The sequence below is a fragment of the Sorghum bicolor genome, chromosome 7 (assembly GCF_000003195.3).
Source record: "Sorghum bicolor cultivar BTx623 chromosome 7, Sorghum_bicolor_NCBIv3, whole genome shotgun sequence".
Classification (NCBI taxonomy): Eukaryota; Viridiplantae; Streptophyta; class Magnoliopsida; order Poales; family Poaceae; genus Sorghum; species Sorghum bicolor.
In genome coordinates this window covers 11,802-36,547 of record NC_012876.2, presented here as the reverse complement: position 1 = coordinate 36,547, position 24,746 = coordinate 11,802, and the positions used below count along the sequence as shown (strand labels likewise).

Below are 24,746 nucleotides of genomic sequence, written 5' to 3'. Positions count from 1 at the left end.
TTCCACGCATAGCCCCGGAACCTTCATGCTCTCGGAACCTCATCGCTTCAGCCCGAAGGCTCCGCGTTCTGAATGGTTTCTTGAAGTTTGTTAAATTTTAGAAAAAGGCCTATTCACCCCTCCCCTCTAGGCCACTTGCCAAATCCTTTTCACATGTGTTGCTCACACTAGTGTACCTATGTACTAATCACCTGTGTATCTCACGTAAACATATATTAGTCCACCTAGGTTGTCACTCAATTATTAAAACTAAACTAGGACATTTCAATCACACTCAACCAAATTGTGATGCAGTCAAGCTCCCCCATAGAGGTCGAGAAGGGAAGAGCTCAACATCGATAGGGCCCACTCTCAAAGTCCACACACAGAGGGAGAACTCTCAAAGTCTACACACGAAGGGGAACGCCCGCACGAAACCATATACTTCTTATCTTAGACTTTGTTTAGATCCAAAAAAAGTTTTGGATTTCGCTACTGTAGCATTTTTGTTTGTATTTGGTAATAGTGTCCAATCATAGACTAACTAAGCTCAAAAGATTCGTCTCGTGATTTACAGATAAACTGTGTAGTTAGTTATTTCTTTTATCTATATTTAATGTTCCATGCATGTGCCGCAATATTCGATGTCACGAGAATTCTTAAAAGGTTTTTGGATTAGGGTGAACTAAACAAAGGCCTTACTAAAAAAAATGGGCTTCGGTTCAACTAAGCTCTGCCATAAAGTTTCAACACCTCCAAATTTTCGAGCCATTACAAATTCAGTAGACTTTTTTCTAAAAGCGTACTTTTAAACTATCTTTCTAGTCCCTCTATATTATCTTTCATCCATTTTAAATTATGAGACATCTTAGTTTTTCTAGATATATTGTTTTACTATCTATCTAAACATAACGTATATCTAAACGTATAGCAAAACTTATATATATGTAAAAAAAGCCAAAAATATCTCATAATTTAGAATAGAAGGGGCACTAAATTGCGAAGTAAGTTAATGGACAATTATCAAAAGAGTGGTGGGTTGGAGGGGCTAGTTACTTTCATACTGGAAGATCGACTCTTTTACAGTCTCGCTTGGCTAGAATCCAATTTAACCTAACGTTAGTTATTTAAAGTTTCGTAAATGTATTGTCAAGGAAATTAATTTCCAAAATGGTTCACTTTTTCTGAAATGATTTAGATAATAACCATACGTACCATCTTGCCAACTGGAAAGCAATGAGATTGCTCGCCTCTTGTTCTAATCAAATTAAAACACACACTTTCACGGGCGTTTTGCTAGCAACACGGCACCAGACCTTAACACATTGATATACAGTGAGGCATCAAACAGAAGCAGCGGAGTATTATGATTCACAGAAGCAGCATAGTATCATGATTCACGCACTGTCAAGCAATCTAGCCACAAGAAAAGCCAACCAGGCAAATGTAAACAGAAGTTAACAAAGGCGCCAATTGTGGTAGCAAATTTCTTGCTGCTCCTCTGGTGTTGTCTCTGTACAAAAATGAACACTACACCTGCAGCTACACCTGCAGAGTCGTCGAACACTGCGTCATCTCATCTGTAGTATCTTCTCATCTTTGCCTCCAGCCCCAAAAAAGCACCCATCCCGCGTGGAGGGTACTGCTCACCAACTTGGTTTGCATTTGTAATCCGGTATCAGGTTAGAGTATCTAATCTATGAATCTATCTCCTATACAGTCAGTGATATGTGTCACCCCAGACTCTTCTCTCTTGGATCAACTATATCATAGCCAGCCTCTGGTTAGTCACTACTCTTTTTCTTTTCTTTTTCATTGTCACTACAGTCAGGAGGGAAGCAGAACAGCCCCTGTTCTTGATATCACAACCGCCAAGCCTAGGTGCACCGAGACAAGAAGAACTCGTAATCTGGATGGTGGTTCACAGACTCCCCAATTCCTTTTGGGACAACAGCTCTTGCCATGGCCAACGCACCCATCTTCAGTGTCCTCAGCCTCTCTTTATGAACTTCAGCAGGATCGGTTTTCGAAGAATCTTCTCTTGGCAGTTGCTTCAAATCTGGGCATCTCAGCTGAAACCACTGTTCTCCCTATAAACAAGAGAATGCAAATCAATCAGGTTATGCATAAAAGCATCCCCTTAATATGACCTCATCATCTAAAGCACAAAAAAAAAGAAATAAACTTCTACGAAGTGACTATTAATTTGGTTCCATCATTATCTCCTGGATCAGTTGAATTTAACAGCTATACGGACGATATGCTTTGTGATGCAAACATTTCCTCCTGTCATCAAGGAAAACATCGAGTCCAAATGGTACCTTGTCATTGTAACTCTGGAGACCAACAACTGGTGAAACTACACGTGTATGCTCGTCATTCGTATCCAGAGAGCATTTTTGATGAACCAACTTTCCCAGCGAATGGTAAGTAAGAAATGCCGCACGGAAATTCCCACGAGGCACACGATAAACAGGATACCAGGCCACACAGAACCTACAAATGAAATATATTGAACATCACAAGAGACAGATAACCAAAAAAACTTTAATTTAATATTGATAACTGTACAAACTCAGGAATCACTAGTGAATAAAGCATCCAGGCTCAGGAACAAACCAGGAAGCTGGATGCAGCTCACATAATTTCGCATTTTGCAGTTTTCCAGGGTCCCCAAAAATCTGGTGGTCAGAAACGTTTGCACCGCTAACAAGCCCCTTGATCCTACAGTTTGCAGCCAGATATTAACACAAGAAAAGGATATACACAACCAGGACAATAAATAGTAGCTACAATTTAGGGAGTGTTTAGTTCCCCATAGAATCCAAAATGCAAAATGCCAACTACTTTCGAGTGATGAAATGCAAAATGCCAAAATTTTCTGGGTCATGTTTAGTTCCATCCAAAATGCAGAATTTATTGCCCTCATGAGAGCCTCTTGAGGCTCTTTTTGGGTTTTTTTTGCCTCTTGAGGCCAAAATCCAAAATGGAGAATAACCACCTTTTTGCCAAAAATTTTGCATGGTGTTTAGTTCCATTTTGCAAAATGATGGACCAAAAGCCAAAAATTTTTTGGGAAAAAGGGAAACTAAACACCATGCCACAAAGGGCATAATGAAAGACCACCAAAATGGAAACAGTACATCTCATGCCACATACTCCATTCCAAATTATAAGACAGTTTTGGCTTTTCTAGATACATAGCTTTTGCTATGTATTTAGATATACACTATGTCTAGATCATAGTAAAGGCGATGTATCTAGGAAAAAAAACATAACAAAATTTGGAAGAGGGAGTATTTATGAGAGATTCATTAGCAGCTTATAAATCCCCAGTTCTAAGCTACTCACATGGGCACAAAGTAAGTTCGCTTGCTTTAGGACATATTCATAAACATCCTGATCAGCTGAACCAATACGATACCAGAAAAAGAAAGCCCTCATGGTCACTTCATCGTGAAAAGTTCTATTGCTCACAAACTCACTGACAGTTTATAGGATACGGTTCGTAACAGCATTGTTAAATTAATTGCTCTTTTCTAACAAAGAAAAAGATCCCTATCCTTTTGATTTGTGAACTCAGAAGCATTTCTAGAAAGAAATGACACCAGAAATATTTCACAAGAAACTGTCGGTGTCAGGAACTTAAAAAAAGAAGTGGAACCAGTGGTCAAAACTCATAATGGAGACCAGTGGACAACTTACTTTTCAAATAATGGAGGCCGAAAAGAAGGTTGCTCTGTTTCGAAATACTCAAACATGAGTTCTCCATGATCTTCTACAACCAAAGATGACTCTGGCAAGGATGCATTACTTTCCTCAAACAGTGTATGCACCTTTGCGTTCACATGATGAGAGCTCATAGAGCTTGCAGTATTTGATGCTTTCAGTAATTCCTTCCCTTGTACACCAAAACTGTGATTCATGTTATTCCTAGACCACCCAAACAACTGAATAGCAGATAGATAAGGTACAAAGTATGCAAAGAACTCTGAACTGCTGTTGCAAGATGTTTTCGAGCTGAGATTGCTAAGAGCTTTTACTTCCAATCCATAGCACCCTGGCTCTTCATACCACTCCCATATTCTCCTTAAAGAAACATTAGAGATGTCATGCTGACAAACAGAGTTGCTAACTACTTGGTCCCATGAACAAGTGCTGCTTATCATGCAAGGTGCACGACCAATAACGGGAGTTGCAGAGTATATAAATGTCTCAAGATCAGAAATCGGATAACCAGCAGCAAGGAGAACATCTGCAGCAACCTGAACTTTATAAGCATCATTTACAACCCTGAGCATCTGAGCAAGATGTGTTCTAGAGTTACAGAGCCCTTGACAGCCATGGTTCCCTTCAACAGATGAAACTGCGCTCTGTCCAACCATTAATTCAGTTGTCGATGACTCAGACCCTGCAATATTTTGAGTACAACATCATGTTAGATGCTACGACACTTGCTGCAAGCAGTGTTACTTTCTTATCACAAGGTTTCATTATAAAGAAAAAAAAGGAAGTGATGCAGGATCCAAAGATAGGAGCCATACTAGGTGATGATCGCCCAGAAATGGTTTCGCTGGCATCATCAGTACGAACTGAATCCTGCAGTCTTCTTTTCTGCATGGGAAGAGCCCCTATTGTAATATCTGTTGATTCACCAGACTCTGAAGTACAATTGTCCTTAGACTCCGGAGTTGTCGGTTCTGAAGAGGAAATTGATCTCGTCTCACAACGCACTGATTCTCTGCTGTTAAGAGCATTGGATAGTTCTCTGTTCAAATAAAGCTGCTGTGCTGTCTTATCAAAACCAGTAGTTGATTTTCCACAAGTTTTTTCTCCTGGACCTGTAAAATGATTGAGACTTGCTCCTAACTTGGAATCTTTAGCTGGAATTCCATATTGGGTCTCCCTGCAAACATTGCTTGGCCTCTGCTTGAAACTCTTGGAGTTTTTCAGTGCAATTCCAAGCTGAGGGTGTATCCTGCCAACATGATTTTGTCTATGGGAACAGTCATTACTGTTGACTTCCTTGGTCATCTGCGTTGAAGAACAGCCAACATATTTTTTATTTCGATCATGTGTAAATGTGGATGCATGCTCTCCATAACTCTTCCACAATGACATTTTCTTCTCTTTTCTGGCTCTCTTTCTAGATATTACAAGACAGAAATCATTGTCACTGCTTGTGTCGCTGCACAAGTGGGCTGCCTGGACTCCACCACATGTACCAACACTCTTTGGGGAACAAATGCCACTATCATAATCAGACTTCTCTAGCCAATTCTCATCAAATCCACTGTTAGAGCTGGAAAACTCTGTCTCTTCACATGGATCAGGTCCACGTTCATTTCTGAATATAAACAGAGCCTTGGCATCATTGTTACAGTTCACACTACTGCCAGCATAGCAAGTTTCTTGAGATGAACCTGTACATACAGAATTTTGAGTATTGTCCAAATGCCTGAAGCTACTGCTATCACATTGTCCACACAATGCAGGGCACAAAGCTGCTGATCTAGACAGTTCCATCTCATCACAGTAGGACGCACTCGAAACTGAACCACCTGAGCAGCAACGGTACCCATCATCATTATCACTCTCAGGAGCCTCTTCAGAAATTTCCTTGACAGAAGAACTGGGAGAAGTTTCCTCAAAGCGTATGTCACCAACACGCTTAGGCGAAAGTGTCGAATCTTCACAGTCGCCAACATCAACTGCAGGGACAGCGCCATTGCTCTCTCTGAATTTAGCTTCAGATCCATCAGTCGGCTTCCTACAGCGTTGCCTGTGCTTCTTGCTTTTCTTTTTGCTCTTCCTTCTTGATGAATGTCTTGCATTATCACTTGGCTTGGTAAAGCTGTTGACTAAGAAATCTGAATCAGACATGCTATTGGATGTTGTGGGCTTATCTTCCAGTAGCCTTGATGAATTATCCAGCCATCTTCTGTGAGATCCATCTTGAGCATTAAGGTGCAGGAACAGAATCGATGGGGAGGATGGTGACAAGGATGAAGTCTCAGGGCTCTCTTCTGGAGATGTAGGTTGAGATGAAGGATCATCACTTGCACTCTCGGTAAGTGATGGTGATTTGAAGTCGTAACAGAAATTGAAGGGAATAACTGTCACAATAATACACCTGGCAAGTAAGCGAATACCACAGTTATTAATTAGCAAAGGACAACAGGCCGAGGAATTGGCAGTGCAGCATGACATATATACGGCTTCCAGGTGGACAGTAAAATTATTTGTTGCAAACATTTTTTTTTTTCTGCAATCAGGCATAAATTAGGGGAGGAAGAGAGATAGAAACATGAGGTAAATTCAGAAAGGAGAGAAAGCATGCATAAGCTGGTATATTCAGCAGGTGGAATTAGAACAGAACATCTGTGTACCTCTGTTGTTGCTGCCGTGCCTCGAGACGAGCTACTTGACGCTCCTGGAAATAAAACGTAGCAAGCAGAGCATTAGACAGAGTAGAGTTTGCGCACTTTTGTCTGCAGGAACTAGGAAAGAGCGAGAAAAAGGGCATACAAACTGAAGGTTGAGTGGGTTCTTCCTCTCTGATGATCTCCCAAACAGGCGACGAGGCCTCCTATTTACAACAGCATCAGCAGCAGTTCTAGTAGGCATTCCATATTCAGGTGGCATTTCGCATGAATCCTGCAAGAAGCAGTAGTAAGAAGGTTGAGGGCGGAGTTGACCAAATAGCAGCAGATGACTAGATGCCCATTTCCACTCGCAGTCCCTAGAAACGTTTTGACTGGAAAGTGCAAGTTGCAGCACAAGAATGGTACTAGACTAGTAACTTTGATTTTTGAAGTAGGTAGGGTAGAGTTGAACGTGAGCTTAGGGAGTAGTGGGGAACAGTAATTTCCATCATAGTAAGATAGAACCCAATTTTAGAGTGAGGAAAGCAAAGGAAGAAGGGAGGCTGAAGCGGAGTTGACGAAACAGAGAAGACCCTGATGAGCAGAAGGCGAAGCGGAGTTGGTGGGTGCATGCAAGTAGACTAGGAAGGCAGCATTGGAAGTTGGAGATGGCATCGCGAATTCGCAAACGTAGTGCGGGAGGAAGGGATCGCAGCGGATGGATTCGGGCGGCTGCTCGGCTCATGTGGTGTGGCTTTGGGGGTATGCTGGATGAGATGTGAGATGAAATCAAAATCCACAAACAAATGGATGGAGTATGGATGCGAGGTTCACAGAAATCAGAAGCCCAATAAATCCAATCTACCTAGGGATTTTTTTTTTTTTGTGGGAGCACTGGTTCGCTCCTCTTCCTACCCTAATAATTAATTGAAAAATAAGCAGCAACGATCAATCTCCACCACCACCACCTAGACGACGAAACGAGACGATTAGGTTTGGGAAGCGGAATCAGAGCGAGGGCGGCGGCGGCGGCAGAAAATTCGGAGAGTGGAAAGCAAAAACCAGCGAAGGCGTCAGGGCATACGCACGCACCCTGAAGGCGAGGCGAAGGATCTGCAAGTGAGTGCTCCTCCGGTGCGTGATCGATCTCGATCTCAGCGTCTCGAGGTAGGAGGAGGGTGGGGAGGGGGTGGGGGATGATGAGATGATCGCTCTCGTCACACTCGTGTTGCCTTGCCTCTCCCTCTCTCTCCTTTCCTTTCTTCCTTGGTCTGTGTCTATCTATCTAGTAGATCGATCGAAGAAAACCAAAAGTGAGAGGAAGAAGACGAACGAAGGGGGGGGAGAGAGGTGGGCAGGTGGTGAGGTGCCTCGCCTCGCCTCTCGTGGGCGTGGTAGGTAGCACGACTAGTACTATTGGAGAGAGAAGAAAAACGATTTGTCTTTTGAATTATTAGCTCTTCTTTTTTATTTATCTATTTATTTATTTATTAAAAAACAAAACAAAACAAATCATGTATCCATCATTTACAAGTGGTGGTATTCCGTATCAGGAAGAGAGATCGTCCGTATCAGGAGCACCACTAGTGTTGCTGCTGTTGATTTGATTATAGTAGTATACCCCGACTCATTTGCTTCATTTGTTTTTTCAACTATCCCATAAAACAGATCTATTTTACTACATTTATTCATTCATTTATATATATATATATATGATGCATTTTTCATACTCACAAGAATAATTACTCCCATCTTCAATAAATCACATTACATATGTATTTATACTTATTTATCGGTTCAAGTGTGTTCATATACTTATATTAAGATACTCTAAATCTTATCATACGAAAAAATTTCAAAAAAAATTCATATTTTTTAATATATTACTAAAATATCACTATTTAATATATATAATAATTATAACCACATACTCTATCTATATATATATACGATAATTCCTTTTTATATGCGCACTGTGGCTGCCCGGCCCGGCCCGGCCCTGCCAACAGTCGCACAGCTCTGCTGCTGCCCCTGCGGGAATAGCGCAGGATCAGTGAAGAGAATATACCGCACGGGCGCACCTCTCCAACTTCCAAGAGTGAAGAGATACTACAGTATACTCCGACCCCACCAGACCAGGAGCGATAGGTACACATACCAACAGACACTGCGACTGCATGTTCCTTGCCTGGTAGGATGGAGGAGGATGAAGGGGTATTTGTTGCGTGTGTTCAAGCGGGTGGGGCCGATAGAACCCTCGTATTATTATCTATATCTCTTATAGATAAATTTCACTGTCTAATTCTTTTGATATGCAAAGCATCCACATCATCATCTACTGGAGCATCCCACTAACTAATTCTCTTGCCATATAAAGCGTCCACATCAACATCCACTAATCATCCCATTAATACATTACCTCGCCATGCAAAGTGTCCACATCATTATCCACTAATAAATCGAACTAACACAAATCATTTATCCTGCATCTATATTATTTACATTAGCAAACCACATCATTTTCTAACATATATTTAGTTGTCCATGTTAGAATACTAAAAATCATCCACTAACATATATTACGATAGTATAATTTTACCGATAATTCCAACAGCAACGCGCGGGGCATTCTCCTAGTTATTATGATTTTTGAACCCAAAAAAACAATAAGTTTAGAGGCCACTCGCTCATTCCTCCTGAATTGTTAGAGTCCAAACTATATTGAAAGATATTTGAAATACGAGTATGTTCATATAACGTTTATAGAATATAGGTTTTCAAATCACAATAATACGCCCAACCATCAACTAAGTAGGTGAGCACAACACAAGCATATCAATCTTCAAGTCCAGCTCGCAAACCAGGGCATTCTCAAAAGATTTTGTAAAAAATTTCAGATTCTCTGTCACATCGAATCTTACGGCACATGCATGGGGTATTAAATATAGGTAAAAAAGATAATTAATTACACAATTTAAATGTAATTTGCGAGACGAATCTTTTAAGCCTAGTTAATCTATGATTGGACAATATTTATCAAATACAAACAAAATTGCTATTGTTCACATTTGGCAAATTTTTTTGCAAGTAAACAAGGCCCAGATTCAAATCAAAATCATGTATCACACACACATCCTACCAACCACACAAGCTCCAACAAACACGCTTGTTTGGTGGAGTGTGCCACGTTGTCGTGGATGGATAAGGTCAGTCTCAATGCATAGTTTCATAACACAGTTAACAAGACTATAAACTAGGTAACCGAGCCACAAGAATTTTATGGGGATGAAACTTCTCTCTCATCTAATGAAACTCCTTCATTTAATGATCCTGCCAAGTCAGCAATTTTGCTTATGTGACATCATATTTAATGTGCATGACACTCTCATGAAACATGCATTGAGACTGGCCTAACTGTACCCTCACCATCCCAAATTATAAAACATTTAATTTTTTTATCTCAAATTTGTCCACTCGTCTTATTTATAAAAAATATGCAAACATAGTCAAATTTAAGTCATTCTTGAAAAACATTTATTAATAAACCAAACCTTACATATACTATTAAATAAAAAGAATGGTCAAACTTGATGTCAAAAAAAATCAAACGTCTTATAACTTAGGATGATCATGGATTAAGTCCACTTCTAGCATTACCCAAGCAAGCCCAACTCCATTCCACTTAGAAAAACCCAACTAACCATATACGGAGTACATGCAAGCAAGATTCAAGGCAACACCTCAATATCAACCTCTCATGCATACCAACAAACCATCCAACCACGCACAGCACACGGCAAGTGCTAATCTCTCATGCATACCAACAAGGAATCGACGAATGAATTCTGCCTGGGCCTGGGAATATGCTATAAGTATGCAATGTACAGTCAAACGATATGCAGTCCTCAAACAACTAACAGCAAATCTGCCTCACATTCGAACCATCATTCAACACCAACCAGCAGCACCATCAAACGCATCAGTCATCCCGCCCAAACAAACAAAAGAGCAGTACCGCGCCCGCCAGGCTGCAACCAAAGCTGTGCACCAGATGACCACACACCATCACCATCACCCAGTTACACACCGCACATACACAGATATATAAGGGTAACATCACCACTTAGCTGCTCGTCACATTGATTTCTCTTCAAAAAAAATGGCTCGGGTGAACAGAAACGATAATTGTATCACACTACATGCCTAACTAACCCATCTGTAAGCCTTCCATGAAATTGCGTAAAATTGTACCAGAAGCTCCATTAGTCCTCCCCAGCTTGTGCCAAGGGACTACAGCACATTGTGTTAGCAACTGTACATTTTTTTTCCTACATACAATTCTACATTTTACCTCTTCAAACCAAGGCTTTAGCTGCTCCAGCTCCCCTCAACTCCACCCAAATCCCAATATTCACATCACAAATCAAAACCCGTCATCGTTTGACTATCGTTCTTCAGACCTGTCACAATGACAAAAAAGAGTTGGTCAAACAAGATAGCTTCAGACAACATAAGATCATACATGAAAACTCACAGCTCAACGCAAGTAAAACATCTAATGGCTGCCACAAGGCAAAAAATAAAAAAAATGAGGCACTAGCCAAAAGCAAACAAGAAAAATGTGCCTGTAAAAAAAGAGGGTGCAATTAAAGCAGTATTGATATAAAAATGGAATTATTTATTGCTCAACAGCTGTAACCTTGGAACCAGTGGCAAGAGCAGCCAATAAAGCCAAGAGAAATAAATGATCTTGGTCAATACAGTAAACATGAATAATGATAGCTGAATATTTTGACATCCAACATTCTCTTGAACAGATAATATATCGATTTCAATAATGTAAAATGCTCCTAGAGCTATATTCCAATTGCTGAAGTGTTCAATTTGGAGAGAGAAAAGCACGGTTTTTATTCTTCAAAAATGAAATGAGCAATGCAATACAACATTATAGCGATACCACTGACTAAACATTCAGAATTTCAGATAGTACGACGGATTACCCAGTAAGCGGGAAATGCAAGTACTCCAGTATCAACCGGAGAAATGAACCCCAAAACTCAAATAACAGTCATCTAATACAAGAGAAAATTGGCATAGGTCAAAAGTCCCAGGAGTAGGAATGTCACACGATACATACGTAGTTCCTAAATAGCCTCTTTGTTTTTTTTTCTTCTTTTTTTTTGGTTATTGCCATTGTTTTGATAGGTCAATGGCACACAGCTATCACTCACTTAGAAAACCAAAGCACAGATGTTGAACTTTCCATCCTTATGTTCATGAGCTAAAACTAAAATCTATTTTGCAGGCCTATAAGTTAGCACCTGTTTTATTTTCAACAGTAACACAAAAAAAAATCGTTATATGGAGAAATGAGATAGGCATTTCCTTGTGATATTTATCATTTGACTGCAAAAGAAAAGAATATTTATACATTTACATCTAAGAAAATTTCATGCCACCTCACCCCCATGCAAATATATTATTCTAATTTACTTTATGGAATCAAATTAGACAGGAAATTTTTAGGGGGGAAATAACTGAAAACCGTGTTCCTACATGTACCACTGTGTGAATCAGCACACAACTCTAACAGTCTTTGGAAACACAAATAAACTAGAGCTCTTAAATATTATCACATATTTCACTGTCCAAAGAGAATCAAAACTAATTTTCTCTCTTACTAAACTCAGTGTACCTAGCGGCCCTGATGTACCTTTTACCCTATAACTGGCTAAGCACAATTCTAGTCTAACCAGCAAACATACAGCACTAGGCAAAAAAAAACGTTAGTTGAGGCTTTCATTATAGTTAGATAGATGTGATTAGCTAATTGAAATTTGGACAGTATGTTGCAAATTGAGCACAGCAGTTAAGAGAAAAATAACACGGGCACGACAACAAATTGCCTTAATGTAGAGAGATATAAGTTCCCAGTATTTACTACCATGCCCTCTGTTTATAACTAACACATCTGAGCTAGATACAATAAGAACAGTTTGCAGTCTTGATCCATACTGGAAGCAACATCTAAGAAACTGAGAACATTTGTGTCATGTGAATCATGAGCTTACACTAAGAGAGATTAGTCTGCTGGATGCTGTTGTCAAGACTAGTTACATTGTAAAATGTCCATTCCATATACTATGGCAGATCTCATCATTACACCCAGGCAAGTGCATCTCCATCACAGACTAACAAAGCCACCAACTGTTGCACTCAATTCAAATTGCCTCCCATGCCCTGAGATTTCCACGTTAAAACCTGCACAAGAGCAACAGTTTCAGAAAAGTTCAGTTGAGTGAATATAGATGAGAGAATCTTAAGACAAAAATCTAAAAGAAAGATGACTCAGAGGAAAAAAGCAGCACACAGAGAGCAAAAGAGAAGAGTACCGAATAAGAGGTTCAGTTTACAACTCTATCAAGAAGGCCTCCAGCAATTAAGAGTGTGGATATCAGACCTGGCTGGTAGCATCTGAGGAACATGGCCTGTCAAAAGAAAATTAAAAAGTCTTGAGAAAACCATAAGGAAATATATATAGATCATCCAACACATGTTTTTTTTCCTACAAGTCAAGCTCCAATTGCAGCACACTGGAATTGAAGCGGCCTGATTGCCAGTGTATCTTTAAAAAATCATTAAGAAAATTCATATGAAAGCACAGCCCCCAAGAACACAACCATAAACTTTTAAGAAACCAGAGACCTGGTAGTGGTGCTCCAGACGGCAAATGATTCAGAACAGTATGTTGATGATTCATAGGATTCATTGAAGATCTGTCAATGTTCGATCTTGAATATCCTACATGAGAACTTTACTATTAGTGTCAATCCAAAAGTTGATGCAAAATAACTCTCATAAACAGCTTATGGGAGAGCATACCATCCTGCATGAATGGCCCTTCTGAGCAAGATAATGCTCTGCCACCTGCTAGCCAATTATGTTCTTCAGGTGGATAATGGCTCTGACTGTTTGGAAAGGACTGCACGGCATAAGGATTGCGCGGAGGTGGTACAGCTTGTTGGCCCATGGGATTCATGTGTGCCATACGAGAGTGGGGATGAACTAGAGGCGTTTGTGCAGATGGAAAGGCACTGAAATTCCCTTGCTGAAAAGGTACACCAGTGGGCCGAAACTGGTAATTACCATTAGAAGTTTGTGGTGCCATAAATACGTTATTGTTTGCCGGCATTGAAGTAACAAAATTAACCGCAGCTTGCCCATTAACTGGTCCACCAGGAATGAAAGTTGTTGTATTTCCAATAGCTTGAATTGATGTATTTCCTGTCATCTGGGTCAATTGATTACCCTGCAGCACAAGTCTTTTTTATAATCTAAATAAACAAGAACACACTATGATATGTAAGTTAGGAAAATTATTACATTGGGCGTCATGAAGTACTCTGGAGCTGGAGGCTGATAACCCAATGATGACGGAGATGAAGGAACAGGCGGCGGAATAGAAGGAAGAGGTGGGGCCTGGGTTGGCAGAGGTGGTGGAGCAGGCTGAGGAGGTGGTGGAGCAGGCTGAGGAGGTGGTCCAGATGGCAGTGGGGGAGGTGGGGGCGGAGGTGGTGAAGCTGGAGAAAGTGGAGGTGGTGGCGGCGGTGGTGTAGCAGGTGGTGGCGAAGGAGGCAAAGGAGGTGGAGGAGGTGGTGAATCTGATGGAAGCGGTGGAGGGCCATCGGGTAGAGGGGGAAGCTCATTCTGGTCAATTAATGCCTGCTCTGAACCTGGATCTTGACTAGAGTCATGTTCAATAAGGACAGCTCCATCAGTCTGTTGGATGTTACCTAGTATCTCTAAAGCATCTTCCATAGCAGCATCAGTAGTTACATTCTCTACTCCAATAATGTGTTCCTCAACAGATGCTGGAGCAATAGTCTCTTCAGTTTCTCGTATGACATCGCTTTCAACAGGCCGTGAAACAAATGGTGATGACCCATTATTTCGGGGGAAGTCTTCATCATCTTCAAACACTTTTGATGATAAAATTCCAGAAAGCTCAAAAGTTGCATTGCTGAGAACAGAAAAAAACACAAAGCATACGTCAACAATGCCTGGTAAGCTGGATAAAGATAATACAACACAAAGACACACTAAAGTACTGGGAACTCTGCTCTACAAGCAAAACAAAAATCCAAAATAAGATCAGGAAAGCAGAAAACATCCAATGTGGGAGTTATTTCATTAGTTTGAAGCATGCCCTTACTTCCTAATAGCAAGTTCACTAAGCTTCATACTGAAGTCCACAAACTTTGCAACATAAGCACCCTGGTCATGTAAGACTAAGACTCTCTTAGCATAAACCGTATTTTGAAGATCTTAATAGCAGGGATTAATGTAGTCAAAGCATTTGACATTACCATAGCCTATTTTAGGTTCCATAATACCACAACATAACAACTGTATTTTAAGATATTGATACAATAAAGCAATGCATATTTGGGGTAGGTACTGGCAGTGCTGTGTTTCTTGACTTCTAAACTAATGATAGAGAACATCAACTTAGTGTCATGTGAAGCTGCATATGTGGCAATTCCAATATGGGACTGGCATGATTATTACTACCCAGCATATACTAACCAAGGGAACCTGAAATGCAATTTTAAGCTGTTTATCCAGTCATGATATACTAATATTATAAACAAACTTGTTAAAAGTAAAATATTGAGTAGATGATCACCAGAACTTACATCTCAAGCTAGAAAAAAAAACAGAAAAATGATTTACTGAACTAGTAAATGGTATATCAAGTCCCACAATACCTTCCATATTCATCAACAAGCATGTCATCCATCTCCCTAATAGGATCGTCTACAGAACGTTCAGCACGGGATGGTCGCTTCAACATTAAAGTAGTGCTAGTATCATCATTTGGCACCTCAATGTCACCCATGTACTTTCGGAGTATGTCTTCTGGCATAATCTTTCTCTCAAGCCACAATCTTAAAACCTACAAAGCCAGGCAGCCAAGTGACCCACTGTTTAGGAAAAAGAAAAATCAGAATCAATAATAATGTCCAATACTTTAAGGCACTGGCGCCGGTTTTCTCGAGCACCAGCTCCAGGTGGAGCAGCAGCACCCAAAAGACGAGGCAATGCCGCTTGAACAGTGGGAACATATGAAGCCCCAGCAACTCCTGAACATTTCAGAATTCAAAGAATAACTTTTTGGGCAAAAGATAGCTCTAAAAGCAGGATTAATATAATATACTTTAAAGAATAATTTTACCTCTCTGAGAATGAGAACACTGTGTTATGGAATCCACAAGAAAAAGGAGGTCAATTCTGCGATGCAAATTAGGCTCGCTCTCCAATTTCTGTATGAGAAGCTCGACAATCTGGAAGAGAAATAATAAGGATAGTGAAATAACAATGAAACAGTGATGCAGATGGCATATGAGAGAGAGAGAGAGAGGACCTCTCCAGCAATGCCATATTTAGAGCACTCAATTGCAAGGCGTGTTGCACGTCCTATACTATCCTTTGTCCTCGATAAAGTCTCTATCATTCCCTCCAAAGCATCACGAGCAATTGCTGCATCAGTACCACCACCAGGTGAACCACTGGCCTGCCTAGATTTGGGACTCTTTCCATGACCATTGTCAAGCTCCATTGGGCTTTTCAGAATACGTTGACCAGGACTCTCGGGAAAAGCAATTCTGGGTGGGGATGGAATGCGGAAAACAGGATTAGGGCTTAGTCCTGGCAAACCATATGGTGTGGAGGTAATAGCAGCATTATCAGTTGAAGACCCATCAAATTTTGCATGAGCAGAAGCCATAAGATTCCTCCTTGCTTGGGCAGCTGCAATAAGATGTTTTATTGACTTGGCCGAGTCAGGGTTAGGTTCAGAAGAAGTTGCTTTATCAACAGAACTGGATCTGCATAAGAAAACCACAAACTATAAACAAAGTGTGCAGCTAAAACTGTTTGAACACAAAAAGATAAGTATCAGAAAGAAACTTGGGCAGTTCAAAACTCAAAGCAGTATACCTTTCCTCTTTCAAGTGATCCCGCTTCCCAGTCCGTTCAGTTGACAAAGTGATGCCCACCTTATGCTCAACAGACGTAGCTGGCTTAGATTTAGCCTTTGTTTCTTCTGATTTGGGCAGCAAGGTGATCTTTTCTGGGGCAGGATGGTTTCGGGAATGGGAGTTCCCAGATGTTAGGTGCAATGGTTTAGAAGAACTACTATGAAGTTTCTTCAACTCAGAGGATGCCGGCATTTTTACTTGAGCAGAGGATTTGCAATCAACCAGGTTCATTTTGTTACCAATGACAGCAGGAGTCTCAACTGACCCTGTGGTTAGTCTTCTCCCCGTTACCTGGTGTCTAGCATGCACTTTATCCTGACTCGGTGAAGAAAAAACTGGCTCATTCTTCACAGGTGACATCCTAACATTCCTTGATTTCTCTTCTCTTGCAGGGCCTGATTTTTTTCCAGGAGCATTACCAACATGTGAAGAAAAATTTCCCCGAGTACCTGCTTTCTCACTTGGGACACGCTCGATAGATTTGGCAGAAGTTCTATGAATTTCCCCGATAGATTTGGAAGAAGTTCTATGAAGTGGTGTCCGCTGTCCTTCATCCTCATCATCATCAAAACGACATGCTCTTCTCTTAGGTTTCACCAATTGCCTATCGACACGCAAGGCATCCTCCTTCATGCTGGAACCCTTTTTAACAGAATCAGCAACACCTAACTGAGTTACAGAACCAGATGCTGGTTCCATGACCTCAGAATGAAGCCTTGATATGGGTGATACAACACCACCTGATCTCCGTGCCCTATCATCACTGGTACCAGTCTTAAGAATTGTGTTTTTACCAGTTTCCATAGCGGTAGATCGCTCATGTTTCATAGCATTATGCTTTTCATAATTTAGGTTTAACTTCGTCTCACTCTTGGCAACTGTCTTATCTGTTTCACCAGCCCTGTCCAGAAGTCTTGGCTTCTTTGCTGGACGTGTATCAGCACTACTGTCCATCTTGTGCTGTCCGATACCTGGCAGAGATTTCTTATTGGAAGAAAACCCTGCCCCTGCAGATGATTTTCCAGTCAACTGCTTGTCAGGCTTGCCATGCACAGTTTTATCATAATCCCTTTTCTCTGAATCAGTTTTCAGTGATTGTTTTGTCATGATTTTTGACTTCTTAAATTCTCTGCTCTCTTTGCCAGCACTTATGTTTAATACAACATCAGATGCAGCCTCAGCAGCAATCCTTCCAGTAGGACTACCAATACCAGCATGCTTGTTTTCCTTCCTTAAAGCATCCCTCAACAGCTTGTTGGATTTAGATTTCTTTGGCGCTTCAAGGGCGCAAACCACCTCCAAGTTAGGTTCCAAAACAAAACCTTCTAGGGAACGGCTCTCTTTTTCAACTTTTACCTGTTCAGTCTCCCTTTCTGTGTGCGCAGATGTTGGTGAATGCTCCTGTTCTGTGTACATGTCAAGAACAGACTTGGATGCGGCAGACTTGTTTGTCTTGGGATGCTTAGGATCCTGTAGTAAAGACGTTTTCTTTTGAGGAACTGTTAAAGAATGATCCCCTATTTCATGACCACCATCTTTGACATCCTCCTCAGTCCCTGACCCTTGCCCTGAAGTATTTGAGTAATCAGTAGGGCTTACACCTTCCATTTGTCCCAATCCTGGAGTCTCACCAACATCAGGTGACCTCACAAGGTGCTCTGTAGTCTTTTCACACCGATCAGGCAATGCTCCATTTGCAGCTTCAGATGTTTTTGGCAGCTCATCATAGGCCTTGCAGATCTGCTCAACAGCATCATTAAATACTTGAACATATTTCCTTTGAACTTTAATATTTGGAGCTCGATCTAACAGATCATTCTTTGTCTTCTCAGTAAATTCCTCAAGATCTGCCAGGGGTACAAAAGCACTGCAGGATGATATTCATTCATTAGCAACCAAGTGATCATTACAAGGAAAAGATAGATATGTAAGACAGCAGAAGCAACAACATCAAAACAAGTGCTTATCATAGCAAGGAAAAGACAGTAAAAAAGGATTTATTAGGCGATGATATTACGAATTAATGCAACCCAATGCATTCATCAAGCAATTAATAACTCCTATAACAGTAGCTCACTATCAACATTATCAAACATCCTATGCATATGCATAAAGGATAACATGGAAAACAGCTAAAGAACACCAAGTTAAAAAAAAGTGAGCTCTGTCAAGCTTTGAAAGAAATGAAAACCATTCTTGGTCTGTTACTTTAGAAAAATATAGGCCTTAGGAATGGTCTAGAGCATTTTATGGACTGGGTAACCAAAATGAGAGGCTTAAAGCAACAAAGCGAGGATATTTTAAGAAGCAATTTCTAGTAATAAATGATTTTGTCTCTCGTCGTTATAAAAAAAAATCATGCCTCAGATTTGTCCAAGCAGAGAGCAGCAAGCAACATTACATCCACAGTAAGTTGCGTGTATTTTTATAGAATTTAACATAATGGGTTGATTTGGTACATACACAGAAATTAATTATCTAACCATATAAGCAAAAATAGTCAGATAAAGTAGATGTACAACCATTTACATATGAAATCCAATCCACCTATGGGAAAATGAGAATAGTCAGGACTGAGAACCATAAACTCAAAAACTCTGCTTCTCTAAATTTGAATTCTTTCTTTAATAAATTCATGTATAAAAGCCATCTTGCCAAAGAAAAAGAAGATAGAAAAGATAAAGGATTATATTCTCCTAAGGACTGCAAAATACATTGTTTGATGTGAAACCCACACGTGGTTCAGCTAGAGAATAATTGGGAGGTCAAAGGAGTGCAAAAACTGTAAATTTGACAGTTGGGACAATAAATTGTAGGCATTGACCTCCCCTTGTCGTGACCTGAACCGTCTAGTTATGTGAGCAAAACAACACTACTGGGGAACTGCATGCCCTTGGTGACTTAATGCATGACAAAAGAAAGACCTAATCCCAATCCGTAGCGAAGAGCAAACGCCAAACCCAGGCTTGCAACATGTTAAACATGGAGTACTAAACAGAGTAGAAAAGCAAGGGGCTGCTCCTGCTATTCATACATGTTGACTAACCAGATTTTGTTATTAAATATGTAATAAGTAATCTAGAGTGACAGTTTTAGGCAATTCGTATATGACGAATGGTGTGACCTAATAGGGAATTAATTGATGAGTTACAAGAATGGTAGTTGCAATATATACATATAGCGGGAAATAACGGTAGCGTAGCAGTGGTGGGGCAAAGTGCTTACATCTCTTCAGTGCCGTAGAAGTAGACGAAAAACTTTTTGGGCGTTGGCTTATGCTGCCAGTCCTCGGGCCTGCTGATCTGCGGAGACAGGGAATGTAGAGCATTAGCTGAAGCGAGGCGAGCAGACACAGAAGGGATGAGGTGGGAAGGGAGTGAAACCCTAGTGTGGCAGTATGAGCAGCAGTAGCGATCGAGAGAAGAGGGGCAGGAAGATGGAACCTTACCTTAGCTGGCCAGGGCGGGTACCCCTTGATCTTGGCGAGGACGAGGTCACCCAGCTGGGGTTCCCTGGTCCACTTGGGGCGCTGCTTGGCGCCGCGCCTACCGCCGGGAGGCATTGGCGGCGGCGGCGGCGGCGAGGGAGAAGGATGCCCCTCCCCCCAGCGTCGAACCCTAACCTAACCCTAGCAGCAGAGAAGAGAGCAGCGGGGGCGGGAAGGAGCGAGGAGGCGGCCCGGCCCTGGACCTGCCCCTAGGGTGGGAAGCACAGGCGCACCCACAAGACAACCCTAGAGAGGAGGGAAGGGACGGCGGGTAGCGATGGAATCGGTCGGCGGGCGGGGGCGAATTGCGGTCACCTCCTCCGCTTCTCGGTAGCTAATAAGTGAAATCGCTTGGATGGAGGGGGGTGATGGGACGGGGGCTTCTGCTGCTGTTTTGCCTGCTGCTGCTGCTTCTTCTTCTTCTTCCTCCTCGCGTCTCTTCCTTCCTCCCCCCTCTTCTCCCTCTCCACAGCGGCGCGGTGCGGATGCGGGAGCGGGAGGCTCTCTTCTCCCTGGCCTTTCTGCTGCTGTGCGACTGCGGTCTGGGTCCCCCACCCCGTGCGCTGCTGTGCCGTGCTCAGGTCACTTCATCAGGATACTATACCAGCCGTCCGATCTGCGCCCCAACGGGTTTCATTGCTTGTGCCAGACATGCCATACCCTTTGTTTTTTTTTCCTTTTTCCTTGTTTCTAAAACATATTCTTGAAATGTCCTACATGTGAAGAAGCATTGTAGCGAGGTTGATCTAGCTAAGGAGAGAGATGTGATATTTAACTTTTTACTATTATAATGAATAACACCTACTGAGATAGCATTATTACGAATGACAATACGGATTTAGCAGATAAAAGAGAAATTCGATATGTATTTGCCACTTTCGCTCACGTGGCATGCTAACTCCTCGTGTCAGCGCACATATGAGTCAGGGTCCCATGTCAAATGACAGTCCCTGCCCCTAGCGTCTTTCTTCTCCACCGCACTAGGCAGGAGCTCATCGTTGTGTGGTTTCCATCGGGGTCTTGGATACAGATGGCAACGGGCACATAAAATCCGCGTACCCGCGGGCACCCGACCCGGCGGGCGCGGATACGGGCGTCAATATGTGCCCGCGGGCACGGGTGCGGGTAAAGATTTGTGCCCAACGGGCAATCCTACACGGGTAAGAAAATATTATGCCCGTATCCGCAAACCCGCAACACCCGCACTGACATGTGGGCCATAGCACAAGTAATATATATGGCTCGATTCTAGGGTTCCCACTCCTCAGTCTTGGTCCAAATTCCCCCCCTCCCTCGCGCCGCCGTCGCCCATCAGAATCGCGACTCGCGCGACTACGAAGTCGCGACTCGCGAGTCTCCTCCCGAGCCCGACGCGGCGACGCCTCCGGCCAGATCTCGATCTCCTGGCAGGCACTCAGCACCACCACACATCGACACCACGCATCCCATAGTGACGCAGCGCAGAGCCGCAGACCTGCACCCCATCGGCGTCTGCCAGGCGCCCAGGTGCCATCGGCCGCCAGATCCCGGCACCCTGCATCCCGCACGGCCGCACCCCATCGGCGCTCACGAGCTCGCGGCGTCGCACGGGCCTGTAGGAGACCGACCCCTTCTGATCCGACAGACCCTTACCAGTTACCACCACCTCGTCCACCTCCAGGTGCTGGGTGACAGGCCGTCGTCGTCTTCCTCTTCTCCATCGCAAGTTCACAGCCAAGTTCCCTATTTTGCTTGTTCTTGATGCCTCCCAACAGATCTTGTCCTTTTTAGTTCTTGTCTTTATATTCCAGTTCAAAATCAGCCTACTAAAGTAATAAATCGAGTGACAATTTGATACATATTGTGATGTACAGCTACAATGGCAACCCCTGGTAGCTCCCAAGTGCAAACCTCCCATGCAAATCGAGTGACAATTTGATACATACTGTGCGGTGAACTAGAACTACTGAGATTATTTTTGTGTATGTGTGAAGAACTACCTGAGACCCTGTGAATGTGTGATCTTTTTATATTTCTGTTATTCTGTGTATATATTTAACATTTATATGTTTGTTGACACATGCTTCTGTAAAATAAATGTATTTATGGCGGGTATACGGACATGCCCGCGGATAGCGGGCACGGGCACAAGCTCCTACCCGTGGCGGGTAGCGGGCGCGGGTGCGGGCACAAGATTTTGGTCGCGGGTGCGGACATGCAAAGATATTATCCGCGCGGATTTTGCCCGTTGCCATCTTTAGTCTTGGACAGTGCTTGGATAAGGTGACGCTCTATAGGAACCCACACGTGCCGGTAGGCACCATTTGCATCTAACACCGCCTGGACTACGCCACAGCGAGCAACATCTGACACAGGGAACCGCCATCGTATGGACCACACAATGCTCGTCCTTCGCTAGCGTGGTCTGTCTCCTCCGTCACTAGCACCACTGCCATGTCCACGGACTCGAGTCCACATCAGAGCTGCAGGTAGTGGCGAACCTCTCATCAGGGTCGCTCACTTCGAGCCTCCTATCTCTTCACAGCGTGCCAACCACGGTGAGCTTTGCTCTGCTTTAAGACAACACTCTCGGAGACGTGTTGGTACCCCTCGGTGCCCGAGGACTCCAAGCATGTCATTGCAAGACGACGTCCTCCCGAACGACGCGTTCGTTCTCATGGGCTCGCCAGTGACCTACTCCATCTACCAGGTTTAAGCCTCATGACGTCATGTTGGGCCACTGCATGGAGCAGAAGATGTCACTCACGCTGTTCATGAAGAGCATGGGCTTCGGATGGAGGTGCGCCCACGCGACCTCGTAAATGGAGTGACAGGTCCTGAATATGCATGCGTGTGTGTGTCCTGAATATGCATGCGTGCGTCCCTGCGTCTATGTGTCTATGTGCGCGCGTCTGTGCGTCCATGCACGTTCGTTCCGCCTAGAGGTTCTGTGTGTGTGCGGTGCTGGAGCTCCTTGGCGTTCGTCGACTTCATTTGTCGTTAGCGTCCAGCTTGTTGGAGACCTCGACGGCCTTGTCGCGACAATTGCTGACCGAGGCCAAAGCTGCGCGTCATGGCACCAGACTATTGTCTCTAGTAACCCTCGTCGTGCTTGCATTGCGCATGTCGCCCTGGCAGCTGAGGACACGACTGGCGCAGTCGCTGTGACAAGTTTCCATGCGCTGAGGTCGCTGCTATGGTGGTGCTTTGTCCGTGCACGATGCACGTGGCTAAAGTAGGAGGTGGTGTTCCGTGCGTCCACCAACAACCGCGCGCTAAAGAGGGCCTGACGCGATGGACTTCCTCAAGTAGATGATGCGCGAGGCATGCTCTCAAACCTGCAGACCTTCTCTGGTCTTATGGAGCACACACTGTTGACCTCAAGAGCGTGCACCGGCTGCTCGGGCTGATGGTGTTGCAGTGCAAGCTACAGCCCGACGGGTACAACATGCTGGTCAGAGCCTAATGCAAGCGAGAGCGCGCGGTGCTCGCCTAAGAGTGTTTGATGAAATGTGTGTCGTTGGTAGAGAGGAAGAGGCTAGAGAAGGAGAGTGCAGGGGTAGGAGGAACATTTTTACATGCCTTGCAAACTGGGATTCACACATGCATGAAGAGTTGGCGTGCCACATGAGCAAATGTAGTACTTTTGTAGCTATTTTCTCTCTACGCTGATGAAAATATATTGACAACCGTTAAAATGCTATCTAAGAAGGTGTCAATCGTTATAATGGTAAAAAGGTTAAATCTCCCAGGAGAGATATAGGGTGTGTTTGGCTCTATAGTTAGTAATAGCCTGGCCTGTAAATCTGGCCAGACCGAAGGCTCTTATTCCAATGACTCCATGACTACAAGAGCGTCGTCTCATGCAAGAATTTCAACCCCCCTTCAATTTAGGGTTCAGTGATTAGGGTTTTGATGGTTCGGATATTGTGAAATCCCCAATAATCTTTCGAGGCGGCAAGATGTTGCTTCTCATCAAACCTGGCATCAATTTTGGGTTATGGTTGTGCAAGATTGCAATTTTCTTTTGTTGGCGCTTCTTGAGTTAGGGTTCTTCATCTAGTTTGTTTTGGTATTTACGAATGTCAGGAACTATCGTTCCTGATGTTGTTCCTAAGGATGATTAGACCAGGATGGGGGTTGTGTACCTACCAAAATGTGAGCACGGTCGTTACACCAAAACTGAAGAAATGCTAGGGGAAAAACACCGAACATCGCTTCCTTGGTTGTACAATGCAGGTGAAACACTAAAAGGTCCTTAATATGGCTAGAGGGGGGTGAATAGTGAAAGGTCCTTGTTTGGTTTTGGTAATTGAGTGACAACTTAGGTGGACTAATAGTGTTTATGTGAGATACACAAGAGATTAGTCCACAGGTGATTATATGATGATGGAGGAGCTCATTGCATATGAGACATGACATGGAGTCATGTGACCAAGGTGGAGAAGATCAAGATGAGGCTTGGCTTGATGGACCGGTTGCAAGAGTGAAGGGCAAGTCGGAGGCTTTGAAGCGAGGGACCGCGTGTGACGGTGAAGCTTGAGCAAGACTTGGCGCCGATGGACCGAGGCAACGGTGAAGAGCAAGTGTGGTCAAGATCGATGAACCAATACGGTCATGTGATGATATGAAGTGGATCATATCATTTGGTGATTGGTTGGTGCATGTGTTGCATCAACATTGGAGGTGATGGAATGGAAAGCGCAAGGCAAAGGTATAACCTAGGGCATTTCCATTTCACCGGTCATAGGTGTTTAGAGAAGTTTATGACCGGATTTAGGATAGATGGCCGTACTATCAAGAGGGGCAAACTTGTTTGCATATCGGTCATCTAGTGCCACTTGAGCGATCTAACTTTGCATACGTGTTAGGATCGAGTGGCGTGGCAAGTTGAGA

The 24,746-nt window shown here is 43.0% G+C and overlaps 2 protein-coding genes across 4 annotated transcripts; both read right to left on the bottom strand.

Annotated features, from left to right (window-relative positions):
• LOC8064310 lies at positions 1,316 to 7,738 on the bottom strand. Of its 3 annotated transcripts, XM_021464910.1 has the most exons (9): positions 7,437 to 7,736; positions 7,210 to 7,312; positions 6,508 to 6,636; positions 6,369 to 6,412; positions 4,524 to 6,112; positions 3,685 to 4,390; positions 2,599 to 2,703; positions 2,301 to 2,475; positions 1,316 to 2,069 (listed from the first exon to the last, which is right to left on the bottom strand). In XM_021464910.1, exons 3-9 carry the CDS (start codon positions 6,622 to 6,624, stop codon positions 1,857 to 1,859), a joined length of 2,949 nt encoding a protein of 982 aa, XP_021320585.1. In that variant the 5' UTR covers positions 6,625 to 6,636; positions 7,210 to 7,312; positions 7,437 to 7,736; the 3' UTR covers positions 1,316 to 1,856. The 3 variants fall into 3 exon arrangements, with proteins under 3 accessions (XP_021320585.1, XP_021320586.1, XP_002443679.1); XM_021464911.1 differs by lacking the exon at positions 7,210 to 7,312 and having other exon boundaries at positions 2,621 to 2,703; positions 7,437 to 7,738; XM_002443634.2 differs by lacking the exon at positions 7,210 to 7,312.
• Positions 10,416 to 20,418, bottom strand: LOC8055388 (ENHANCER OF AG-4 protein 2). Its single transcript, XM_002443633.2, has 13 exons — positions 19,833 to 20,418; positions 19,610 to 19,686; positions 16,344 to 18,251; positions 15,769 to 16,231; positions 15,580 to 15,688; positions 15,375 to 15,487; positions 15,113 to 15,300; positions 13,728 to 14,364; positions 13,227 to 13,653; positions 13,050 to 13,145; positions 12,737 to 12,832; positions 12,416 to 12,605; positions 10,416 to 10,804 (listed from the first exon to the last, which is right to left on the bottom strand). Exons 1-11 carry the CDS (start codon positions 19,944 to 19,946, stop codon positions 12,765 to 12,767), a joined length of 4,200 nt encoding a protein of 1,399 aa, XP_002443678.1. The 5' UTR covers positions 19,947 to 20,418; the 3' UTR covers positions 10,416 to 10,804; positions 12,416 to 12,605; positions 12,737 to 12,764.

Coding starts and splice junctions, on each gene's coding strand:
- LOC8064310 (XM_021464910.1), bottom strand. CDS start 6,624: ATGCCACCTGAATATGGAATGCCTACTAGAACTGCTGCTGATGCTGTT. Junction 6,113..6,368: donor GCACGGCAGCAACAACAGAG/GTACACAGATGT, acceptor CTTACTTGCCAG/GTGTATTATTGTGACAGTTA. Junction 2,704..3,684: donor CGGCCTCCATTATTTGAAAA/GTAAGTTGTCCA, acceptor TGCAAACTGTAG/GATCAAGGGGCTTGTTAGCG.
- LOC8055388 (XM_002443633.2), bottom strand. CDS start 19,946: ATGCCTCCCGGCGGTAGGCGCGGCGCCAAGCAGCGCCCCAAGTGGACC. Junction 13,146..13,226: donor AGGGCCATTCATGCAGGATG/GTATGCTCTCCC, acceptor GTTCTCATGTAG/GATATTCAAGATCGAACATT. Junction 12,833..13,049: donor GTCTGGAGCACCACTACCAG/GTCTCTGGTTTC, acceptor TTCTTTTGACAG/GCCATGTTCCTCAGATGCTA.